The sequence below is a fragment of the Macaca nemestrina genome, chromosome 5 (assembly GCF_043159975.1).
Source record: "Macaca nemestrina isolate mMacNem1 chromosome 5, mMacNem.hap1, whole genome shotgun sequence".
NCBI classification, from domain to species: Eukaryota; Metazoa; Chordata; class Mammalia; order Primates; family Cercopithecidae; genus Macaca; species Macaca nemestrina.
The window spans coordinates 155,382,407-155,407,007 of NC_092129.1; the positions used below are offsets into that span (position 1 = coordinate 155,382,407).

The 24,601-nt window shown below is 44.8% G+C and overlaps 1 protein-coding gene and 1 non-coding gene across 3 annotated transcripts; one reads left to right on the plus strand and one right to left on the minus strand.

Moving 5' to 3' along the window:
- Positions 1 to 23,013, plus strand: LOC105491604 (tripartite motif containing 27). 2 transcript variants are annotated; one of them, XM_011758127.2, is made up of 8 exons: positions 4 to 780; positions 2,014 to 2,109; positions 5,852 to 6,082; positions 14,273 to 14,295; positions 16,899 to 17,014; positions 17,147 to 17,179; positions 18,707 to 18,733; positions 21,350 to 23,013. In XM_011758127.2, the coding sequence occupies exons 1-8, from the start codon at positions 361 to 363 to the stop codon at positions 21,943 to 21,945; spliced, it is 1,542 nt and encodes a 513-aa protein (XP_011756429.1). In that variant the 5' UTR covers positions 4 to 360; the 3' UTR covers positions 21,946 to 23,013. The 2 variants fall into 2 exon arrangements, with proteins under 2 accessions (XP_011756430.1, XP_011756429.1); XM_011758128.3 differs by lacking the exon at positions 5,852 to 6,082 and having other exon boundaries at positions 1 to 780.
- Positions 9,966 to 10,068, minus strand: LOC112428345 (U6 spliceosomal RNA). The gene has a single exon (XR_003020385.1). It is a non-coding gene; the product is annotated as a U6 spliceosomal RNA (small nuclear RNA).
- Positions 23,014 to 24,601: the final 1,588 nt, after the last annotated feature.

The following is a 24,601-nucleotide window of genomic DNA, read 5'->3' on the forward strand; positions in this document are numbered from 1 at the left end:
GGGGTCTACGCGGCCGCCGGGATCCGCTCGGACGCGGCCACGTTGTCTTGCGCGCTTTGCGCGCCTGGCCCTGGGATCCTGACCCTTGGCTACCCGTTCCTGCCCCAGTAGCGTGGCCGCGAGTCTCTGTGAGCCGGCTGTATTCCCGCACTCGCTCAGGGGGCACAGGCGCAGGGATCGGCCCGGCCACTCTGAGCCTTCGGTGCGCGGGCGCGTCTGGGATACGGGCCCGGGAGGCACCGCCCTCCGTCCGCCCGGTGCCTCCCAGGAACAGCGAACGGGAGAGAGCGCCGGAGAGTTGGGCTCCGTGCAGAGCTCGGCGCCGGGGCCCATGCCCGTGAGCCCCCGCAGGCCCGCGCCATGGCCTCCGGGAGCGTGGCCGAGTGCCTGCAGCAGGAGACCACCTGCCCCGTGTGCCTGCAGTACTTCGCAGAGCCCATGATGCTCGACTGCGGCCATAACATCTGTTGCGCGTGCCTCGCCCGCTGCTGGGGCACGGCAGAGACTAACGTGTCGTGCCCGCAGTGCCGGGAGACCTTCCCGCAGAGGCACATGCGGCCCAACCGGCACCTGGCCAACGTGACCCAGCTGGTGAAGCAGCTGCGCACCGAGCGGCCGTCGGGGCCCGGCGGCGAGATGGGCGTGTGCGAGAAACACCGCGAGCCCCTGAAGCTCTATTGCGAGGAGGACCAGATGCCCATCTGCGTGGTGTGCGACCGCTCCCGCGAGCACCGCGGCCACAGCGTGCTGCCGCTCGAGGAGGCAGTGGAGGGCTTCAAGGTGAGGGCGCGGATCCGGGAGGGCGGGAGCGCGAGTCGGACAAAGGGAGGAGAGAGCCAAAGGGGCTTCCCTTTTTCCGCCTAGAAAATGGCTGAGCCGGACGTGTGGTTCACAGCCGTCATTTCCTCTCTGTCCGCTCCAGAGCCTCAGCACTCAGATTTGGAGGAAAACCTGTAGCTGGCGAGGGAGCCAGAAGTCTCCCCACCCCCACTCTCCTTTCTCTGTGTGCCCCCATGTTTCCTGTCTCACGGACACATTGTACACGGAGACATGCTTTTGACAGTATAAAAGAAGTGCATAAAATCGCTTGCACATCGACGAGCTGTAGAGACACATGTACTCTCGTCGGCTGTCAGACAAAACGCAGTCGGACATTAACTGACCGATGCCCATTCCTTGGTCTATAAGCATTTCCCCAGCACTTTCCTGCAATACGTCCTGGTCTAGAAACTCACAGAAAAGAACAGGCTCTTCACTGCTTAAGTCATTTAACCACTCTGAGACTCAGGAGATAACAGTTATGAGGAAGATTATGGAATCATGTGATGCACAGAGCCCTCTGTGAACTGGCACAGCTAAACAGAAACGTGGAAACAAAATATTACATATAAAACAGTTGTAAGGTGACCTTCAAGGAGTCCATGATACTGTGTATTTTCTGTATGTTGAGGGCTTCAGGAATTCATACACAATTATGTCCGTGTTTAAATATGAATACATTCATGTGTAATTAATCACTTAACATTTATGGACCTTTCACCTATATTCTTTCACTTACTCTGGTGAGAACTCTTGAGTAGGTTGGGAAGATGGTGTTTGCCCATTTCACACATGAGGGAAATAAGAAGTCACTTTCACAGTATGCTTGTGTGGAAGAGCTACAATACAACATAACTCTAAGCCTCCTACTCCAGTCACAGTTCCGCTAAGTCATGCGATATCCTACCAGGGACAGGTAGATGATTCATTGTTTAAGATAGACACAAATAATCCTGACGAGGTAGCTGAGTGGTTGAAGCGACAGGCTGCTAAGATAGACACAAATTGCCAAATGAGTGGCTTGTTGGCCCCTGCGCCCTGAGTCTTTCTCTTGTGGGTGGCAGTGTGGCCTGAGAACAAGTGCCAACTGGATACTTGGCATCAGGTGTGTGGACTCCATGTGTGATTAGAAGTACCATGCTGATGCTAAGGTCTACCTAGTTTTGAACTGCCCATCTGTTTTGCTTTTCTCAGGAGCAAATCCAGAACCAGCTTGACCATTTAAAAAGAGTGAAAGATTTAAAGAAGAGACGTCGGGCCCAAGGGGAACAGGCACGAGCTGAACTCTTGGTAAGGGTTGTTGGAATTCACAGTCGCTTCTGCTGGTGCTCCCCTCTTCTGTAGAGCTGATGTTACTTCCCTTAGACTTGTCCAGCATGTCACCCAGAACCTGTAGGTAGAGGGGGATCAACTGCACATGGCAGTGGGAACTCACCCAGAGAACTAAGAGATTCCCTTTCTTTTGGGGAAAGCGTGGAGGAGCCAAGTTTGGAACCCTTGGAAATCAGACCTGTCAGTATAGTTTAACCTGCTAACTGCGTAGACCAAGGTTGATCCTTGGCAAAGCTGAGATAGGTAAAATTATTGGATACAGTTAGCTTGCGTTGTTACCATTCTTCAGACAAGTGCTAATAGTGGATTTGTGTAAGTCCCACTGTTGCTTCTCTTTGGGTTATTCTCCTTTCTTGACAATGCCTTAATTCTGAATTTTTTGCTCTGCTCTCTTCCTCCAATCTCTCAAGGCCTCGACAAGTGGCTGATGTTTTAATTTATGATAGGGGTATATGGGAATTTTTTTCTTTTTATTTCCGACAGGGTCTCACTCTGTCACCCAGGCTGGAGTGCAATGGCAAGGTTTCGACTCACTGCAACCTCTGCCTCACATTTCAAGTGATTCTCCCACCTCAGCCTCCCAGGTAGCTGAGGCTACAGGCATGTGCCAACACACCCAGCTGATTTTTGTATTTTTAGTAGAGATGGGGTTTCACCATATTGACCAGGCAGGTCTCGAATTCCTGACCTCAAGTGATCCACCTGCCTTGGCCTTCCAAAGTGCTGGGATTACAGGTGTGAGCCACTGCACCTAACCGGGAATTTTGTTTTGAAAAGAAAAGAACAAGGCAGGGCATGGGGCGGGTGGGGGGGGGTGGCGGCTCACACCTGTAATCCCAGCACTCTGGGAGGCTGAGGTGGGTGGATCACCTGAGGTCAGGAGTTGAAGACCAGCCTGGCCATGGTGAAACCCCGTCTGTACTAAAAATACAAAAAATTAGCCAGGCATGGTGGTGCACACCTGTAATCTCAGCTACTCGGGAGGCTGAGGCAGGAGAATCACTTGAACCCGGGAGGTGGAGATTGCGGTGAGCCAAGATCGTGCCATTGCACTCCAGCCTGGGCAACAAGGGCAAAACTCCGTCTCAAGAAAAAAAAAAAAAAAAAGACAGTACAGAGACATTTATAATACACATTTGTATATCCACCACTTAGGTGTTTGAAAATGTTTTTTGAACAATAAATAAAACATTACCAGTCTCCACCCACTAGAGGTATTTCTGTCTGAAAAGTAAAGTCCCAGACTAGTAGAGTCTAGCATCACTTTTTCAGTCCTGGTAGGGTGTAGTAAAGAACTTCTGGACCACGAACTTATTCCCATGGTGTCCGTAGATGCCACCACTTGCTCTGCCCACACAATCCACTGAGACTTGAGCTCTCCTTTTTGCAAACAGGTGTGATGGGCCGGGTGCAGTGGCTCATGCCTGTAAACCCAGCACTTTGGGAGGCCGAGGCAGGTGGATCACGAGGGCAGGAGATGGAAACCATCCTGACTAACGGTGAAACCCCGTCTCTACTAAAAAATACAAAAAATTTGCTGGGTGTGGTGGCGGCACCTGTAGTCCCAGCTACTCGGGAGGCTGAGGCAGGAGAATGGCGTGAACCTGGGAGGCAGAGCTTGTAGTGAGCTGAGATCGCCCCACTGCACTCCAGCCTGGGTGACAGAGCGAGACTCTGTCTCAAAAAGAAAAGAAAAGAAAATAGGTCTGATGAATGGAGAATCTTCTCAGTGAGCCTGAGTGGACTCAAATCATTATGCACACGATGATATCCTCTGTGGGAGGATTATCAAAGGGGAGAACAGCCCTTCTCTGAGAATCAGGGCACCTGAACATGTTTCTATGCTCTGACACCACCCAGTTGTATAGATGGAGTCATACAACCTCTGTGGGTCTCAGTTTGGTCATCTGTGAAACAAGTAGGTTGGACTAGACCAGCAAGGGTAGTACTGCCTTTTTGTCCTCTGCAATGGTGTGTGGGTATTTCTTTGGCTGTCTTCAGAAGAATCGAGTGATTGGGGAGGTTGGGCAGGAATGCTAAATGTCTTACAATGCAAGAAACAGTCCCATGCCAGGCGGAATTGTCCTACCAAGGTGCCAGTAGCACCCCCTTTGAGAAACACTGAATTAGTTGATATTTAAGAATTGTTTCAGCCTTAATTTTTCATTTCTAAGATTATTTTGTATAGTTTATGTCTTTGAAAGAATTACCCAGCTGACATGAAATATGACCTTTGAAAAGGATTTAATAAACAAAAGACATACGTGCATAGTGAGCGTCTTAAGAAGAGTGGTTAGAGGGATAGTCAGTGTGGGAAGGTTCTCAGGAGAAGCTGAGTTTGGAACAGGTGTTGGTAAATTTTCTAAAAAGAGTCAGATAGTGAATATTTTTAGCTTTGTAGGCTATATAGACTCTGTCATAGCTGATTAGCTCTGTTGTAGCTCAAAAGCAGCCATTGCCAATATGTAAATGCAGGGCATGGCTGTGTCCAATACGACTTCACTTGGCTCCTTTGGAGCTCGTTGCTGGCTCCTTGTTTAGAACAAAAGTTTATATTAGAGTCCTGTTGGTGGTGGGGGTGGGGTGAAGAAAGAAGGACAGTAAGTTATGGCAAACAAATCAGCACCAAGAGGGAACCGTGGGGAGACCACCTCTCTCCCTCCCACCCAAAGCTGGATAGACAGCAGTTGGTGAACACTCGTGAAGGACAGACAGGGTATGGCTTACATATGAAGGGCCCAGGAAGATTGTGCAAGAAAACTGTTACTGGTTGTTCCATCCTCCATAGGGCACATATCTGACCCTGTCACTTTCCTATGTGACAGTCTTCCATGCTTCCCAGTTGGGATAGAGTCGTTACCCCCAGCCTCCCAGGCCAGGCATGACAAGACCTCACCTTTTCTGGTCCCTTCCCTCAACACTCATGTGCTCCAGGCAGATAGCACCATTTGCTTTCTCTCTCCACTGTTTTGCCTGTGCCATTTCTTCTGCCTGGAAAGCCTTCCCGCTCATTGCCTATGTGGTGAACTCTTGTTCATCACATAAACACTGTGTGAAATTGCTTCTGTGAAGATGGTACCAGCTTCTTTCATTGCAGGCTGTCACCCTCCCTTTAATTACCCATCCATGACTGCGTATATCACATGAACCTGACTCACTTCTCTGAGTTACTTGAGAACAGGGACTGTCTTAATAATCACTGGGGTAAGCCAGGCGTGGTGGCTTATGCCTGTAATCCCAGCACTTTGGGAGGCCGAGGTGGGCGGATCACGAGGTCATGATATTGAGACCCTGGTTAACACAGTGAAACCCCATCTCTACTAAAAAATACAGTAAGTAGCCAGGTGTGGTGGCGGGCGCCTGTAGTCCCAGCTACTCTGGAGGCTGAGGCAGGAGAATGGTGTGAACCCGGGAAGGTGGAGCTTGCAGTGAGCCAAGATCGCGCCACTGCAATCCAGCCTGGGTGACAGGGCGAGACTCCGTGTCAAAATAATAATCATCATCATCATCATCATCATCACTGGGGTAATTCAGTTCCTGGCCATTATATATGCAGTCAGTAAAGACTGGAAATAATGAGTTGGCACTTCGCTTGTTTTATCCATAATGAGGTCTTGGGGTAGGTGGTCACGGGAGAACTATGAAGGCCCTAGAAATGAGCCATTTTTCTCTTTACTGCCTTTCCCTGTCATCTGCATAGAGCCTAACCCAGATGGAGAGGGAGAAGATTGTTTGGGAGTTTGAGCAGCTGTATCACTCCTTAAAGGAGCATGAGTATCGCCTCCTGGCCCGTCTTGAGGAGCTAGACTTGGCCATCTACAATAGCATCAATGGTGCCATCACCCAGTTCTCTTGCAACATCTCCCACCTCAGCAGCCTGATCGCTCAGCTAGAAGAGAAGCAGCAGCAGCCCACCAGGGAGCTCCTGCAGGTAAGGCTTGCAGAGCCCTGCCAGAGCAGCACCCACTGAAAATACCCTCCCTTCTCCTTTGCCTAGTAGTATCCAGGACCCCCTGTCTTTTTAACTCTGCAGGAATAGCAAGAGCTTGCCAAACTCTATATGGTGCACCTTGGAAGGAAACTATGTAAACTAGAAGTTCTGGTTCACACAACTTGAATTAGTCAATTGCATTGTCTCATGGAAATGGCAAAAAGAAGACCTGGTGCTTGGGCCTGCCCAGCACTGACAAGTGGTCTGATTACAGGCAAGGCTGTCTACCTTTTTGGGCCTCAGTGACCTTATTTGTTCAATAATGAGGGGCTTAGACAATATGTCATTCAAATACCTTCCTCACTCCAGTATCTTATAGTTTTAACATATTACTACAGCCACAAAACAATGAGCACTTGAGCAGGAGTGGTTAGGTTAACTGAGCAGTCCTGTGGTTTAATGTTGGTAGAGCAGGTGACAAAGCTGCAGCAGACCTACCCCAGCAAGACTACAGGAAATGAGCTAATGCCTGTCTGTCGTTTGCTCATTCAGTGCATATTAATTATTTGCTTTATATCAGGCACTATTCTAGGCACTGAGATTAAGTGCCAGATAAGCTTTCCTGAATTATATTTTAGTGTGGCGATCAGACAGTTCTTACAGGTATTGATAAATAAAGCCATTAAAAATGGATGATGGCAGGCCAGGCACAGTGGCTCACACCTGTAATCCCAGCATTTTGCAGGGCTGAGGAGGGTGGATCATGAGGTCTAGGAGTTCAAGACCAGCCTGGCCAATAGGGTGAAACCCCGTCTCTACTAAAAATACAAAAATTAGCCGTCATGGCGATGTACCTATAGTCTCAGCTACACGGGAGACTGAGGCAAGGAATTGCCTGAACCCAGGAGGAGGAGGTTGCGGTGAGCCAAGATCACACCACTACACTCCAGCCTGGGCGACAGAATGAGACTCTTGTCTCAAAAAACAAATAAAAAATAAAAATGGATGATGGCATAGGGCAAGGGTCAGCAAATTATGGTCCATCACTTGTTTTTGTATGTCCTGGGCAGTAAGTATGGTTTTTACATTTTAATTTTAATTTAGTATTATTTATTTATTTTGAGACTGAGTCTTGCTCTGTTGCCCAGGCTGGAGTGCAGTGGTGTGATCTCGGCTCACTGTAATCTCTGCCTCCTGGGTTCAAGCGATTCTCCTGCCTCAACCTCCTGAATAGCTGGGATTACAGGCACACACCACCATGCCTGGCTAATTTTTGTATTTTTACTAGAGACGGGGTTTCACCATATTGGTCAGGCTGATCTCGAATTCCTCACCTCGTGATCCGCCTTCCTCGGCCCCCCAAAGTGTTGGGATTATAGGCGTGAGCCACCGCACCCAGCCAGGTTACATTTTTAAATGGGAAAAATCAGAAAAATGTATTTCTTTTTTTCTTCCTCTTTTTCTTCTTTTTTTTAATTTTTGAGATGGAGCAAGGAGGGAGTGGACAACATAGTAATGCAGTTGAGGTCAAACAATATCAGAGCTGATACCCATTTGATTCAATAACATGACCATCATTGTAACCTTATGTAGAACTACCACAATGGAATAATTGGGGCAGGAGCCACATTAGTGGGAGTTGAGTGCTGGCTAGGTTAGGTGAATGGAGACTACACAAGTAGATGACTATTTGAAGTACAACTGTGAAGGGGATGTAATAAAATACTTAGAGACGAGACAGGATTATGGAGTTTTATCTGGAGGGGTTGGTTAAAGAAACTAGAAGTTAGACATATTTTCAAAATACATATGGAAAGGAGTCTATATTGTAAGGTTTCTAGATGAGGGAGAACATTGAAGCCACAAGAAACCATATACTGCCCGGGCATGGTGGCTTATGCCTGTAATCCTAGCACTTTGGGAGGCCAAGGTGGGGAGATCGCCTGAGGTCGGGAGATCGAGACCAACCTGACTAACATAGAGAAACCCCATCTCTACTAAAAATACAAAATTAGCTGGGCATGGTGGCGCATGCCTGTAATCCCAGCTACTCGGGAGGCTGAGGCAGGAGAATTGCTTGAACCATGGAGGCAGAGATTGCAGTGAGCCGAGATCGCACCATTGCACTCCAGCCTGGGCAACAAGAGCAAAACTTCGTCTCAATAAAAAAGAGAGAAAGAAAGAAAGAAACTATGTACTGATCAGCAGTGTGCGGTTCCTGAGAACGCAGGTGGAAATGAGAACTAAACTACATATGCCAGGAATTAGTTCCAGAGGGTCTTCTGTTGTATGGGAAGAAATGATTGTTTCAGGGTATGGGAAAGAGGGTGTGCGAGAACTAGTAGGAGCATTTGGTCAGTGAACATCTATTTATAATGTAACCATTCTGCCCTGTTGTGTAACTTTCTTTTTTTTTTTGGAGACAGAGTCTTGCTCTGTCGCCCAGGCTGGAGTGCAGTGGCACAATCTGGGCTCACTGCAACATCTCCCTCCCAGGTTCAAGCATTTCTCCTGCCTCAGCCTCCCAAGTAGCTGGGATTACAGGTGTGTGCCACCACACCCAGCTAATTTTTGTATTTTTTATAGAGATGGAGTTTCGCCATGTTGGCCAGGCTGGTCCTGGACTCCTGACCTCAGGTGATATGCCCGCTTCGGCCTCCCAAAGCACTGGGATAACAGGTGCGAACCACCGTGCCCAGCCTCTGTTGTGTAACTTTCTTATCAGTTTTGCTTTCTCAAATCTTGACTGCTCTGGCGTGGGCACTGGGTAAGCAGATGGTCAGTCTCATCCAGGATTGAGGTTTTGCAAGATGGACTTGAGGGTTTTTTTTTTTTCCCTTAGTTTTGATTGTTGTTGTTTGAGACAGGGTCTCACTCTGAAACCCAGGCCGGAGTGCAGTGACATGATCATGGCTCACCGCAGCCTTGACCTCCCAGGCTCAGATGATCCTCCCACTTCAGCCTCCTGAGTAGCTGGGACTACAGGCGTAAACCACCATGCTTGGCTAATTTTTGTAATTTTTGTAGAAGTGGAGTTTTGCCGTGTTGCCTAGGCTGGTCTTTAACTCCGGGACTCAAGCAGTCTACCTGCCTCAGCCTCCCAAAGTGCTAGGATTACAGGTGTGAGCCACCATATCCAGCCTTCTTCATTTTTTTAATTGTAAAATATACATAACCTAAATTTCACCATTTTAAACTGTAAAACTCTGGCACAAAGTAGCATTTAGTAAATCCACAGTGTTGTACAATTATCAACCACTGTCTGGATCCAAAACACTTTTACCCAAAAGGAAACCTCACACTAATAAGCAATCACTCCTCATTTCCTTCTACCCCTAACTCCTGGCTCTATGGATTAATCTGTTCTAGATATTAGATATAATTGAAATCATACAGTACGTAGCCTTTTTCTTTCACTTAGCATACTTTTTTTTTTTTTTTGAGATGGAGTTTCGTTCTTGTTGCCCAGGCTGGAGTGTAATAGCACGATCACAGCTCACTGCAACCTCTGCCTCCCAGGTTCAAGTGATTCTCCTGCCCCAGCCTCCCGAGTAGCTGGGATTACAGGCATGCGCCACCACGCCCGGCTAATTTTGTATTTTTAGTAGAGATAGGGTTTCTTCATGTTGGTCAGGCTGGTCTCGATCTCCTGACCTCAGGTGATCCACCCGCCTCAGCCTCCCAAAGTGTTGGGATTTCAGGCGTGAGCCACCATGTCTGGCCTATCACTTAGCATATATATGTTTCAGTACTTTATTTATCTTTATGGCTGAATAATATTCCATTGTATGGATATATACTGTGTTTTGTTTATTCATCAGTCGATGGGCACTTTGGTTGTTTATGCCTTTTGGCTATTGTGAGTAGTGCTGCTGTGAACATTAAAAGTAGAAAACGATACAGAAATTTGTGTGTTATCCTTGTGCAGGAGCCATGCTAATCTTCTGTGCATGATTCCCATTTGAGGGTATCTGCTGCTGAAGCAAGCACCATAATTAAGGCTTTAAAACCTTTTGGTTTTTTTTTTGAGACGAAGTCTCACTCTGTTGCCCGGGCTGGAGTGCAGTGGTGTGATCTCAGCTCACTGCAACTTCCACCTCCCTAGTGATTCTCCTGCTTCAGCCTCCTGAGTAGTTGGGATTAGAGGCACATACCACCACGCCTAGCTAATTTTTGTATTTTTGGTAGAGATTGGGTTTCATCATGTTGGCCAGGCTGGTCTTGAACTCCTGACCTCAGGTGATCCGCCTACCCTGGCCTCCCAAAGTGCTGGTATTACAGGCGTGAGCCACTGCACCCGGTCGAAAGCTTGTTTTTTTTTTTTTTTTTTTTTTTTTTTTTTTTTTTAAGAATGTTATTTAAACAGATGGAGCATGAAACTGAAGGTGGATGATGAGGAAAGAAGAGAAGGAAAGAAGTAATGGACTCAGTAAGGGAGGAGGGGCTCCATGAATATCAAAAAGTGTTTATGTTGGAAGTCACTGGAAAAGCAGGCTAAATATTATTAATGGGGCAATACTGGAGGCATTCCCATTGAGGTCAGAAATAGGGAAGATGCCCAGTATCATTTATCTCTATTTAACACTGCATTAAAGGTTGTAGCCAGTTCAGGTAAAGAAAATAATTAGAGGTATACAAATCGGGATAGAAGTTAACGTACAGAAATTAGCAGCCTTCATATGCCAGATAGCAACCACTAGAAGACATATTAGAAGAGAACATGCTGTTTCCATTTGCAAAAAAAAAAAAAAAAAGTAGTGATAAAATACCTTATAAATTTATAAGAAATGTACACAAACCTATGTGGGGAAAATTATAAAACATTCAAACATTCCTGAAAGACACAAAATAAGCTTAAACAAATAACGAGATAATCACTTGTTCTTTGATAAGACAGTGAAAGCAAGTTATCAGTCCTTCACATTCATAAATGCAGTTTTTTTTTTTTTTTTTCCTGTTAAGCGGATATATTGTGTAGTGAAGTCTCGGATTTCAGTGTAACCATCACCCAACTAGTGTACATAGTAGCCATTAAGTAATCTCTTATCCCTCATCCCCCCTCCCACCTTTGCAATTTCCATAAAAATACCAACAAGCGCTTTTTCTGGATCTAGACAAACTGACAGTCAACTTCAGATAGAAAAATAAGCACATAATAATAGCTGGGATAGGCCGGGTGCATTGAGTCATGCCTGTAATCCCAGTACTTTTAGAGGCCGAGGCAAGTGGATCACCTTAGGTCAGGAGTTCGAGACCAGCCTGGCCAACATGGCAAAACCTTGTCTCTATTAAAAATACAAAAATTAGCCAGGTGTGGTGGTGCGTGCCTGTAATCTCAGCTACTTGGGAAGCTGAGGCAGGAGAATCGCTTGAACTCGAAGGTGGAAGTTGCAGTGAGCTGAGATCGCACCATTGCACTCTTAACCTGGGAGGCAGAGCAAGACTCCGTCTCAAAAAAAAAAAACGCTAGGATAGATCACTAGAGCCCAAGAGGTTGAGCCTGCAGTGAGCTATGATTGCACCACTGCACTCCAGCCAGGGCAACAGAGCAAGACTCTGTCTTAAAAAAAAAAAAGAAAAAAGGTTGGCTACACTGTGAAAGAAGAGCTCTGAGGGAGAGCTGGCCCTACTAGATATTACACTATATTTTAAACCCCATATAATTAAAGCAGTTGGTATTAATACAAGAAAAAGAAAAAAGCACACACACGTTGTAACTAGTCAAAAGGTGGTATTAAAATTGAATATTTGCCACAAATATCACAAATACAAGTGATAGTTCTAACATAAAAAGATATTTTAAAAATTGAGAGAGAAAAGACCAAAATTCTAGAGAAAAATGGGTTAAAGGCACAAATAGGCAAGTTGCAAAAGACATAAATTGGTTTGTGAACATGTGAAAAAATGCTCAGCTGTACTTACAATAAGAGAAATGGGAACTAAAACCACATTGAGATACCATTTCTTACTCGTTACAATAGCAAAAATTTTCAACTTAATACACTGTTGATGAAGTGTGGGAGAGACACTCATATGTCAGTGGGCTGGTGGGAATGCAAAATCATATGACCCTTTTGGAGGAGAATTTCTCAATATTTAACAAAACTGTATGTGTGTGTGTGCATGTATACACACAGAATTAACAAATAATTTTTCTAGGAAGGGTAGAAGGAGGAGAGATGAGGAGAGATTAATGGGTACAAATACATAGTTTGATAGAAGAAATAAGACCTAGTGTTTGATAGATCAGTAGGGGGACTCGTTTACAAATCTATTTTTTATACATATATGTATATGTATGTATGTATATATACACATATGTGTGTGTGCTTACATACATACATATACATATATACACACATATATATACACACTCATATATATATATATATATTGTTTTTGTTTTTGTTTTTGTTTTTTTTGAGACACAGTTTCACTCTTGTTGCCCAGGCTGGATTGCAATGGCATGATCTCGGCTCACCGCAACCTCCGCCTCCTGGGTTCAAGCGATTCTCCTGCCTCCCAAGTACCTGGGATTACAGGCATGCGCCACGGTGCCCAGCTAATTTTGTATTTTTAGTAGAGATGGGATTTCTCCATGTTGTTCAGGCTGGTCTCAAACTCCCGACCTCAGGTGATCTGCCTGCCTGGGCCTCCCAAAGTGCTGGGATTACAGGCGTGAGCCACCACGCCTGGCCTATTTTATATTCCAAAGTGACTAGAGGAGAGTAATTGCAGTGCTTCTTGAGCAAAGAAAAGACAAATACTTATGATGTCATGGATATCCCAATACAATGATTTCTTTACAAATTATGAATGTGTTAAATTATCACATGTACCCCCAAAATATGTCTGTTATGTATCAATAAAAAATTTTAAAAATCTAAGAATTTACTTTGAAGATATAATTAAGTATGAAAATATATTTGAAAATACATATGCACAAGATTACTTGCTGTAACATATTTGTACTTGTAAAATATTGGAAGTAGTCTAACTTCGAAACCTACAAGTTTGTTTTAGTTAATTGTGCACATATACACTCTGGAACACTATCCAAGTTAAAAAAAAAAAAAGGAAAAGAATGACACCTATGAACTGATACGGAGTGGTTTCCAGTATATATTGCTTTGTGGAAAATAAAAATATAAAATAGAGAGTATGCTACTTTTTTTTTTTTTTTTTTCTCTCCTGAGATGGAGTTTCACTATTGTTGCCCAGGCTGTAGTACAATGGCGCGATCTTGACTCACCGCAACCTCCGCCTCCTGGGTTCAAGCAGTTCTCCTGCCTCAGCCTCCCGAGTAGCTGGGATTACAGGCACGCACCACCATACCAGGCTAATTTTGCATTTTTAGTAGAGACGGAATTTCACCATGTTGGTCAGGCTGGTCTCGAACTCCCGACCTCATGTGATTCGCCTGCCTTGACCTCTCACAGTGCTGGGATTGCAGACATGAGCCACCGCGCCCAACGAGAGTATGCTACTTTTTGTGTATGAAAGAAGGGAGAGGCTGCCAGTGGCTCACAGCTGTAATCCCAGCACTTTGAGAGGTGGAGGCGGGTAGATCACCTGAGGTCAGGAGTTCAAGACCATCCTGGCCAACATGGTGAAACGCTGTCTGTACTAAAAACACAAAAATTAGCCGGGCGTGGTGGCAGGCACCTGCAGTCCCAGCTACTCAGGAGGCTGAGGCAGGAGAATTGCTCGAACCCAGGTGGCAGAGGTTGCAGTGAGCCAAGATCGCGCCATTGCACTCCAGCCTGGGCTACACAGAGTGAGACTCCGTCTCAAAAAAAAAAAGTATACTGAAGTTCTTTGTACTAACAGCTTTTCTGTGTATTTGAAATTATTTCATAATAAAAAGAAAAAGATCTGGACAGGTAGGCAAGTTGAGGTCCAATCGTAGGATACTTGAATTAGTAAATTTGAAATCCTGAGGTCCTTGACCAGTGGATGGTGGGTACTGAAGGCGGATATGGGAAGTGCTGGTATAGCAAATAGTATGCATCCCATTTTCCTCTGCCTGCTTTTTAGCTCCTCAAAACTGAGTTATGTTCCAGTGATCCTTTCTCCTTGATTTCTCCCATGAGAGCCAGTCTGTAGTTGGTTTTTCAACAAACATCTGTGAAAGAAAACTGAAGTTATCAATGACTTCTCATGGTTTTTTTTTTTTCCTTTCTCTTGCAGGACATTGGGGACACATTGAGCAGGTATAGTTTTCTGTTTCCCTAGTATTAAATCAAATATGAGAAGACTGTCTCCTTCACATTTGTAAATCCTGCAAGGAGCCCTGAGCCTGAGGATGGACATCTTATCAAATTGACACATATCCCTGAAGAGAGTCACTAGTATACCAAGAATTAGATGAACCACAGCTCTACTCAGTAAAATTCAGGAAGTAGGGGGTTCACGTGGGAGGCTGCTGGTGGATTAGGGGTATGAGAGGAGAAGGTGTGGCCTTACAGAGACCTGGGCTGAGCATAAGGGTAGTTTATGTCTGTTGCTTCCTATACATTTCAGAATCCTTTCCTTATCTCATAATCCTTCATTATCTCATTTTTTTTTCTATAATGGGGGAAATAAAGCCTAAGAAAGGTGTGGCTGACCTGGATTTACATAATTACTGATGAGCCACCTGGATTCTGGCTCTTATTCTTACTCTTGCTATTTCTTTGTTCCATCAAAAAAAAAAAAAAAAAGGAGGAAAACTCCCTGGCAGCTGGAACACGACCAAAGAGGGAGAGCTTGGAGGGGGCAGTAAGCCAGGGCAAAGCTGTATTTGCAGGATGGATGACCTGGCAAGTGGGATGGGCCTTGGGAAGCTAATGTTTGGTGCAAGAATGCCTTCAGGGGTGGAAACTGACTTTGAGGAAGCTGTACTGTGAAGGTAATTAAGACCCCGAATGGTGAAAACCTTGTAAAGCAAAATGCAGCTTGACTGTGGGAGCATTTAAGGAGACTGGGGAGGTCCTTATAGATCAGTTTGGCTGGGAGGCCTGTGTTGATTAGAATCATGTTGATGGAATTGAGGTTCCTGAGGGACCCTAGGATGAAGATAAGGTGGAGTTCATACTAGTCCCAGCCAGATGACCCAAGCAAATAATACTGTTACCTGCTACTTTGTGATGCCAGTCTAGCTCTGACCTAACATACGGAGTTAGCTCCCTCAGACCCTAGCACTTTGTGACATTAAGGATAGAATTTGGCTATATAAGATAGGAAATCCAAAATGTTATTGATTTAAGGGTTAAACATGATAAAATTTTGTCTTATCTATAAAAGAAATGTGCAGGTTGGGTACGGTGGCTAATACCTGTAATCCCAGCACTTTGGGAGGCTGAGGCAGGTCGATCACCTGAGGTCAGGAGTTCAAGACTAGCCGGACCAACATGGTGAAACCCTGTTTCTACTAAAAATACAAAAATTAGCTAGGTGTGGTGATGCGTGCCTGTAATCCCAGCTACTTGGGAGGTTGAGGCAGGAGAATTGCTCAAACTCGGGTGGCAGAGGTTGCAGTGAGCTGAGATCATGCTATTGCACTCCAGCCTGGGTGACAGAGCCTGATTCCATCTCAAAAAAAAAAAAAAAAGAAAGAAAAATGTTCAGGTAGGTAGTCTGTGGCTAGTATGGTAACTCCAGTGATCCTCAGACTTAAGTTTCTTCCCATTCACTGTTCTACCATCCCTAAGGTATGGTCCTCATATAGTCCATGATAGCTGGTAGAATGCCAACCAAGAAGAAGGAGATAAGTCACATCACATTACTTTTTTTTTTTTCTTCTTTTTTCTTTTTTGTAGACACAGGGTCTCACCATGTTGCCCAGGCTGGTCTTGAACTCCTAGCCTCAAAGCAGTTCTCCCACCACGGCCTCCCAAAGTGTTGGGATTGCAGGCGTGAGCCACTGTTCCCGGTCATGTTACTTTTTTAAGTAGACTTCTCAAAACATCATGAGATACATTTTATCTCTCATAAACCAGAACTCAGTCACAAGGTCACATCTAGCTATGAGGGACTGGGCAGCTGTGAGCCATAAAAGGCAGAAGGTGGCAGAAGGGCTATTGGATAGGCAACTGGCAGTCTTTGCTATAGACATCCTTGCAGGGCTAGGGAATTGGGTATTGTCCCTCACAGTGCCTTTCTGTCTGAACATGTCATTCTCTCCATATTTGGGAACCTGAGAATTCGGGTTAATTTCCCACCATAAATATCAAGGACTGTCATGGAATCTAGTGCTTTCTGGCAAAGTCAGCCTCATATGTAATTCAGTGAATCTTTTTGAGTACTTAATATTTGAAAAGCCATGAGCTAGGTGCTTTGGGGGATATGAGAATGAGTACAATATCTATCCTGTTTTGGTCTAGAGGATCATAGCTCAGGAAGAGAAGATGGGAAAAGCTGTAGTGGTTTAAAGACTGTTCATCTGTGCTAGACAGTTAGCTTAGCCCCTGTCCTAGTTCCTGGAAGGTCACGGAATTGGGAAAAAGAATTTACTCGTGCCCGGCACGGTGGCTCATGCCTGTAATCCCAGCATTTTGGGAGGCCCAGGTGGGAGGATCACCTGAGGTGGTCGGAAGTTTGAGACCAGCCTGACCAATATGGAGAAACCCTGTCTCTACTAAAAATACAAAATTAGCTGAGTGTGGTGGCGCTTGCCTGTAATCCCAGCTACTTGGGAGGCTGAGGCAGGAGAATCACTTGAACCTGGGAGGCAGAGGTTGCAGTGAGCCGAGATGGCGCCATTGCACTCCAACCTGGGGAACAAGAGCGAAACTCCATCTCAAAAAAAAAATTTACTCATGTTTTTTAAATTTAGGGCTGAAAGAATCAGGATTCCTGAACCTTGGATCACGCCTCCAGACTTGCAAGAGAAAATCCACATTTTTGCCCAAAAATGTCTATTCTTGACGGAGAGTCTAAAGCAGTTCACAGGTAATGTGAGGAGTGGTGTCATGAGGGGAAATGGATTTATACTCAATATCTGCATATTGCCTGATGAAAGGATATATTTTCCAGCCAGATAGTGGGATGCAAACTGAATATTTTCTTGTTTTCTTTTCTTAGAAAAAATGCAGTCAGATATGGAGAAAATCCAAGGTAAATTTATCTACCTACTGGGCCTTTGATGTAAAGTTGCTTGGAAAAAAGAACATCTGCACTGAAAGTGGGAAACATGGGGTGATACCCATTGGCCAGCCTTCCCTTATATTTTACATCTTCCCTTGGTCTTAACTAATTTTCTCAACTAACAGCCTCTTGCTCTAATTTGAAGTCTGTTAACTGTATTTAGTCAATTCTCAATCTGCATTGATGGAGGAGAAAAATAAGCAATCCAAAAATTAATCAATCCAGAATTAATTTGATTATTTTGGAAAGAGTATGAGCAAAAACTACCTTGGATACATTTCACTTGAGCTAGTGTTTATCATTGTAATTACTGAGTTCCTACTGCTTGTGGGTACAGGTGCCAGCTCGGGCAGGAGGTAATTAAGCAGCGCTGACAGGCAGCACTGCCAGGGACATGGTTAGAAGCGGGCAGTCAGGAGTCAGGCCGCTTGGGTTCTGGGCCTGGCTCTACCACTTAGTAAGGATTCAACAAGTAATTTCCTTATCTGTAACAGAACAGTAATAGTTCTTACCTCCTAAGGTATAAGAATTAAGGTTAGTTATCATTTCTAACACTTCTAGAATAGAACCTGACACAGTAAGTCCTATATTTACGTTTATTAAATAAAAGTGTTCTAGGCATTTGGAGAAGCTTTTCCAAATTTAAATTTTCCTGCTCACAAGCCACATTCAGTAAAGAGTTGGCCATATATTATTCCACCCAGGAATACTTAAATTCCTGGGCAGTCTGGTGGATTCTGAAATCCTTATATGTAGGTAAACCCTTCTCTTAATTATTAGAAATTACAAACACCCATAATCTTTGATTTTTTTCTATTTTATATATGCTGAGTTCTTATTTGCATTGCATCTACTCAGATATATACTTTTTGGGGCATCTAGCAACATAGAGTTAGCAGATACATGTCCTCTACAAATGGGGAGGAACTCCACTTAATACAGTGGGTAATAACCAGAAGTGGTTAGTTCAGGCACGACCTTGATCTGGCTCTTCTTTTCTTGCCACTTAAAAGGCTTAGTGGGATAATGTGTGAAAAATTCTGTTTCAACTCTAAAGTGCCTTATAAATGAATGGTCATGTTTACCCCAGAGTGTCAGTGAGTGCCATTTGAGCCATTCAGCTGTCGTACCCAGATGACTTATGAAACTCAAAAGTTATGTATGACGTGGGGTTGGAACTGCGTTTCCCTCTGCAGAGCCAGCTGACTCACTAGAAGGTGGAATTCTTGATCTTGGCTCAGTTTGATCCCATATTCTACCAGTCTCAGGCATGTGGTTATCCCTCTACTTAAGATTCCCAATCCCTCTCCCCTTAAAGCTTTTGGTTGGATGATAGAGCCATACATCATATGAAAAAATTAGTGCATGACTGACAGCAGAGGTTCTGGGGTTTCTAATGGAGACCACTGCTTTATGATGACTAACCAAAGCCCCCTCAGTTATGTATTTCCTGGAAACCCTCATGACTTCTATAACTTTTCTCTTTTGTTCTTTCAGAATTAAGAGAGGCTCAGTTATACTCAGGTAGGTGATGAGAGACAAAACCACATTAGGTTAAGGAGTAACAATCTTTGTGAACCTAACTACTATCATGAATGATTTGGAGATTGCTTAGATTTGGATTCTTTAGGTTACATGTATAAAGATGATACACAACAACCACAAAAATCCACAGTTGTTTCTATGTGTTAACAGTATCTTTGCCTCCTGAAATGCCTCAGAGTTGAAGCCATAGGGTAAAATCAATCTCAGGTGTTAAAGAAGGATTATAGGGTGGAAACCGCAGTTCCCCAAAAGTAGAACAGAGCTGGTACACTAGTACACTGCTGTGCCTGCCCAGCTTCAGGGTTAAACCATGGTTTGTGACGAGCAAGACTGATTGAGCTCCACTATTACTCTTGAGTGTTAGAGGAAGTCTAGGAGTCTTGTGTCATCCCATCGCTGTGCCTCAGGGCGAAGTTTGAAACTCCCCTTCCCCTTCACAACCACTTTCACCCTACTGTAGAGCCTGGGTAAATTTAACATTGCAGAAGTCCTCAAATCCAAGGTGTATTCATCCCGCAGTCACAGTCACCTTCTGTTATGAAGTGTCCTCTAAATGAAGAGAAGGACTCGACATACAGTGGATCTGCAGTCCTGCGTGTGTGCTGGCTCTGATCCATATTTATTTCAACAAGTATTAACTGAGTACTTCGCTTGTATCCTACACTGCCTAACATTGTACAGGGTATTTTAGAGGAACAGAAGGGCATAAATCATCCTACTCATGGGGTTTACATTGTCTGGTTGGAGATACACCTATGACACAAGAAGGAGGTAGGCACGTGTTGTAGACAGATTGTTGAACCGGGAACCAAGGGTTCTGGGGTTCTTGGTTATCTCTACCAGTTGCCTGTCTTTTGTGGGAGTCAAAATTTGTGGGCTTAAATTTCTAAGAGGTAATGTTTGGGAATCTTCCTCCTGAACAAGATGTGAAGAGCAAATGAGAGAATACATATCACTGTTTTTTAAATTAATTTATTTTTTGAGTATTTTACTTTTTAAAATATTTTATTATTCATTTTAGAGGCAGGTTCTCTGTTGCCCAGGCTGGTGTGTAGTGGCGTGATCATAGCTTGCTACAGGCTCGAACTCCTGGGCTCAAGTGATCCTCCTGCCTCAGCCTCCTGAGTAGCTGGAATTACAGGCACACACCACCGTGCTTGCCTAAATTTTTACTTTTATGTTTTGTAGAGACAGGGTCTCACTATGTTGCCCAGGCTAGTCTCAAACTCCTGTATGCAAGCGATCCTCTTGCCTTAGCTTCCCAAAGTGCTGAGATTAACAGGCATGAGTCACACACCCAGCCCATTATCAGTGTTTTTGAAGCAGGAAAACACTTGATGATAGCAAGATGCTGTAATACTAAATGCCAGAGGAGATGACATGGATCATACATAGTTTCAGATTTCAGAACAGGAAGAGTGTAATGGCCTGGGCAGATTAAGAAAAACTTGGAGGATGTGTGTCTTGCAGTGGACATTAGAAGAAGATGAATAGAGCTTTGATGTGCAGAGTAAAGATCTTATAGAATGGATAAAAGAGTGATTTGGGCTGGGTGTAGTGACTCACACCTGTAGTCCTAACACTTTGGGAGGCTGAAATGGGAAGACTGCTTGAGCCCGGAAGATGAAGTCTGCAGTGAGCCATGATTATGCCACTGTACTAGTCTGGGTGACAGAGTGAGACCTCATCTCAAAAAATACAGTAAAAAATAATTGTAAAAGAGTGATTTAAAAGGTAAGCATACTGATACAGGTTCCCAGTCCTTTACCCACAGTTCTAAAATCCCCAATCTCTGAAAGCCACAATCTTTTTCATTATTTTGTAGGAAATTACAGTATCAAAACCTGAATTTATGTGGTGCTGTTTAGAGTCTATCCTTCATTATGTAAACATTCGTGGATCTCATAGCAGATCTATTAATATTTCATTATAGAATGCTGCGCCAGACCCTACCTGTCTAAAACCTGTAATATTCTGAATTCTGTGAAACTTTGGGCCCCTGAAGTTTTCAGAATAAGGGATGATGAGCATGTAAGAAAACCTCAATTCAGTGTATCTGCCAGGCACAGTGGCTCATGCCTGAAATCCCCATTGCTTTGGGAAGTTGAGGTGGGAGGATTGCTTGAGGCCAAGAGTTCAAGACCATCCTGGGCAACAGTAAGACCTCGTCTCTACAAAAAATTTTTTAAAATTAGGGTGGTAGTGCACACCTATAGTCCCAGCTACTTGGGAGTCTTAGGCGGGAGAATCACCTGAGCCCAGGAGTTTGGGGTTACAATGAACTATGACCACACCACTGCGCTCCAGCCTGGGCAACAGAACCCTATCTCTTAAAATCGGTTCATAATGGATATTGTGGCTTCAGATGTGAAAGAAAAGATATGGGGCTAAAATTCAGTATTTTCAGTGTATTCTGGTAACCAGCTAATCCAAGCAGTAATTTTTGAAATGTGAAGTTTAGAATATATTCTAAATAAAATACGTGCAACCTCTAGTGGGAACCTCTCATTCGTGGGGAGGTAGTAGAAAGGCACTGAGTGTTCTAGAATAGGCTCTCCTGGCCCGTGGCTGACTCTCTTCTTTGTGTCTCTGCAGTGGACGTGACTCTGGACCCAGACACGGCCTACCCCAGCCTGATCCTCTCTGACAATCTGCGGCAAGTGCGGTACAGTTACCTCCAACAGGACCTGCCTGACAACCCCGAGCGGTTCAATCTGTTTCCCTGTGTCTTGGGCTCTCCATGCTTCATCGCTGGGAGACATTATTGGGAGGTAGAGGTGGGAGATAAAGCCAAGTGGACCATAGGTGTCTGTGAAGACTCAGTGTGCAGAAAAGGTGGAGTAACCTCAGCCCCCCAGAATGGATTCTGGGCAGTGTCTTTGTGGTATGGGAAAGAATATTGGGCTCTTACCTCCCCAATGACTGCCCTCCCCCTGCGGACCCCGCTTCAGCGGGTGGGGATTTTCTTGGACTATGATGCTGGCGAGGTCTCCTTCTACAACGTGACAGAGAGGTGTCACACTTTCACTTTCTCTCATGCTACCTTTTGTGGGCCTGTCCGGCCCTACTTCAGTCTGAGTTACTCGGGAGGGAAAAGCGCAGCTCCTCTGATCATCTGCCCCATGAGTGGGATAGATGGGTTTTCTGGCCATGTTGGGAATCATGGTCATTCCATGGAGACCTCCCCTTGAGGAGGTGGATTCAGGCCAAAAGGGCTGTTGGCTGTAATCCTATGCCAGGCACAAGGCATCTTGTTGCCTTGCCACGTCCTGTCACAGCTGGGTATACTTACCATGTTCCACGCCCTTGCAGTGGGAGACAGGATGTCCATGCTCTCTACCATCCTTTTCCTTCCCGTGCAGATTGTGAAATGTAATGAGATGTATCAAGATATCCTAGAAATAAAAACCAGATGTCCACCTCCAGTGTTTCACACTTTCTGGTTTTACACATTGCTGGAGGGATAAAGAGTATGGATAATCTTTGGATTTGGAGAGCCATTCCAGATACTTCCACCTTCTTGGCTCAGCCTGGCTTCCTCTGGTTCAGCCCCACATAATGATTATGGCTGTTTGCTGTCATTTCTGGGTTAGGGCTCCTTTCTAACAACCTAGACTGGAACAAGGCCCTGTCAGCATGGCTCCGTTATCCCAGTTTTTCCATCTGGGAACAGTACCTCTGCCCCTGATTCCCAATCTGCCATAGTTCTATTAACTCCATTAAAGAGGCCTGTATGTGTTTTGGTTAGTTACAGTTATTTTACAATAATGGTGGGTAATGGCCCCACCTCTGTTATGAGATAATGTTCTAATCAATGTCTCTGCCTTTGTATCTTTTCTGAGGGTTTTGTCTGCTCCCTTCATTCTAATGAAAGGTGTATTCTAGTGCTGGGCGCATATCATCCAGGATAATATTCTGCCCAACTCCATCCTCTGTTACTAGATCCCTTACCAGTCACATTTGTGGACTGGTGGTCAGTGGTATACCATCCCTGGAAGGATTCTGGGACAACATTCCAGGGATTCATTGACTTCTTGGCTCCTTTTCTCCATTTCCTTTGGGGGATAGGGGAATTGACCATTCTTAAGTGCATACTGTCAAGGGGCAGCTCCACCCCCATGGCCATTGGATCATGAGACACTCTGAAGTCAGAAGGCTGGGGCAGATCACTTCAAGCAAGCCCCCATGATGGTTCTCAGTCCTGCTTCTCTTTGGGTACATGCCCCTCTGTTTAAAAATAAAGTGAATATGGATGTTTACATTGTTGTTGCTTTCTGGGTGTTGGTAGGATTGGGTTCAGATGTTGGAATGGGTGTGGGGAGGAAATGGTTAATGGTGTTGCTTTCCCATATGGGTCCCAAAATCCCACTCTGGCCAATAGTTTACTTCAAACTGGAAAATAAAACTACTTTCTCCGTATGATATCACTACTTTCTAGAGGTGCTAAGAAAGTAGTGTTGGACATTCATAGCCTACAGTTCTTATATTGATTAACCCTGTAATTTTACTAGGAAAGTATTTTCTCAAGTCCTTTTTGTAGTATTGTGCCAGGCATTGGGGTTCCATGGCTGAGGTTCATGAGTTGGTGATATCATGTCCTAATTCTTCATTTACTCATCAGGTTTTTTTTTTTTTTTTTGAGACGGAGTCTTGCTCTGCCGCCCAGGCTGGGGTGCAGTGGCCGGATCTCAGCTCACTGCAAGCTCCGCCTCCCAGGTTTACGCCATTCTCCTGCCTCAGCCTCCCGAGTAGCTGGGACTACAGGCGCCCGCCACCTCACCCGGCTACTTTTTTGTATTTTTTAGTAGAGAGGGGTTTCACCGTGTTAGCCAGGATGGTCTCGATCTCCTGACCTCGTGATCCGCCCGTCTCGGCCTCCCAAAGTGCTGGGATTACAGGCTTGAGCCACCGCGCCCGGCCTACTCATCAGGTTTTAAGGGAGCTATAGAAAGTAGCTTCCATGAGGCTAGGTTAGCTTTTGCTGAATATTCTGAGATCTAAATGTATGCAGTTATATATATATGTGTGTGTATATATATACACACACACACACACACACACACACACGTACATAAATACTACTAACAAACATAGAGCAGTGCTTGGAACATCATATGAAGAACTTTATGCACAATAACTTACTTAATGCTCATGATAACTTTATCAAGTATGTACTATTGCCTTTACAGATAAATTGCAGCAGAGGGGGTAAATGACTTACCCAGGGTATACAGCTAGGAAGCAGCAGAGCCAGGATTCAAACTGGGATGGAACACATGATCACATACATTAGATCCTGCCCCACAATGTTATCGATTATGGTTTCCTGCATAGAAGGGGCAGAGCAGAGACTGGAAGCCTTGGAGTACCAGTTCATTGACCTGGGATGTCTGCATTATAACTGTCTACTCTAAACTCAAGGATCTGCAACTGGCAAATGGGGTGAACAGCCCTATTCAAAGTCATCTTCCACTTTCACTTAACTTAGTCAGTTGGGGCAGGGAGCAAGAATAACGGCTCACAAAGAGGATACCTTGTACCAGTCCAGGGAAACGTGCCCTTGGGATGGACTTTTGGTTCTTGCTGCCCCAGTGATAGAGCTGTCTCCAAGCTACTTAGAGAATCCCACACTGGGTCTGCTTTATTCCCAGTAGACCTAGTGCTTTAGGAGTGGCATCTTACTGCACTTTTATTGACAGCATCAGCTGGACCAGAGATAAACAATCTTGTTGGATTCAAGAAAATTTCTTGCGATTTGAATGGGGATGTATCTAGGAGGGTGAAGAATTTTACCAACAATGCCTAGTGAAAAAAGTCTCAGAAGACTGTATACCTTATATACCCTTT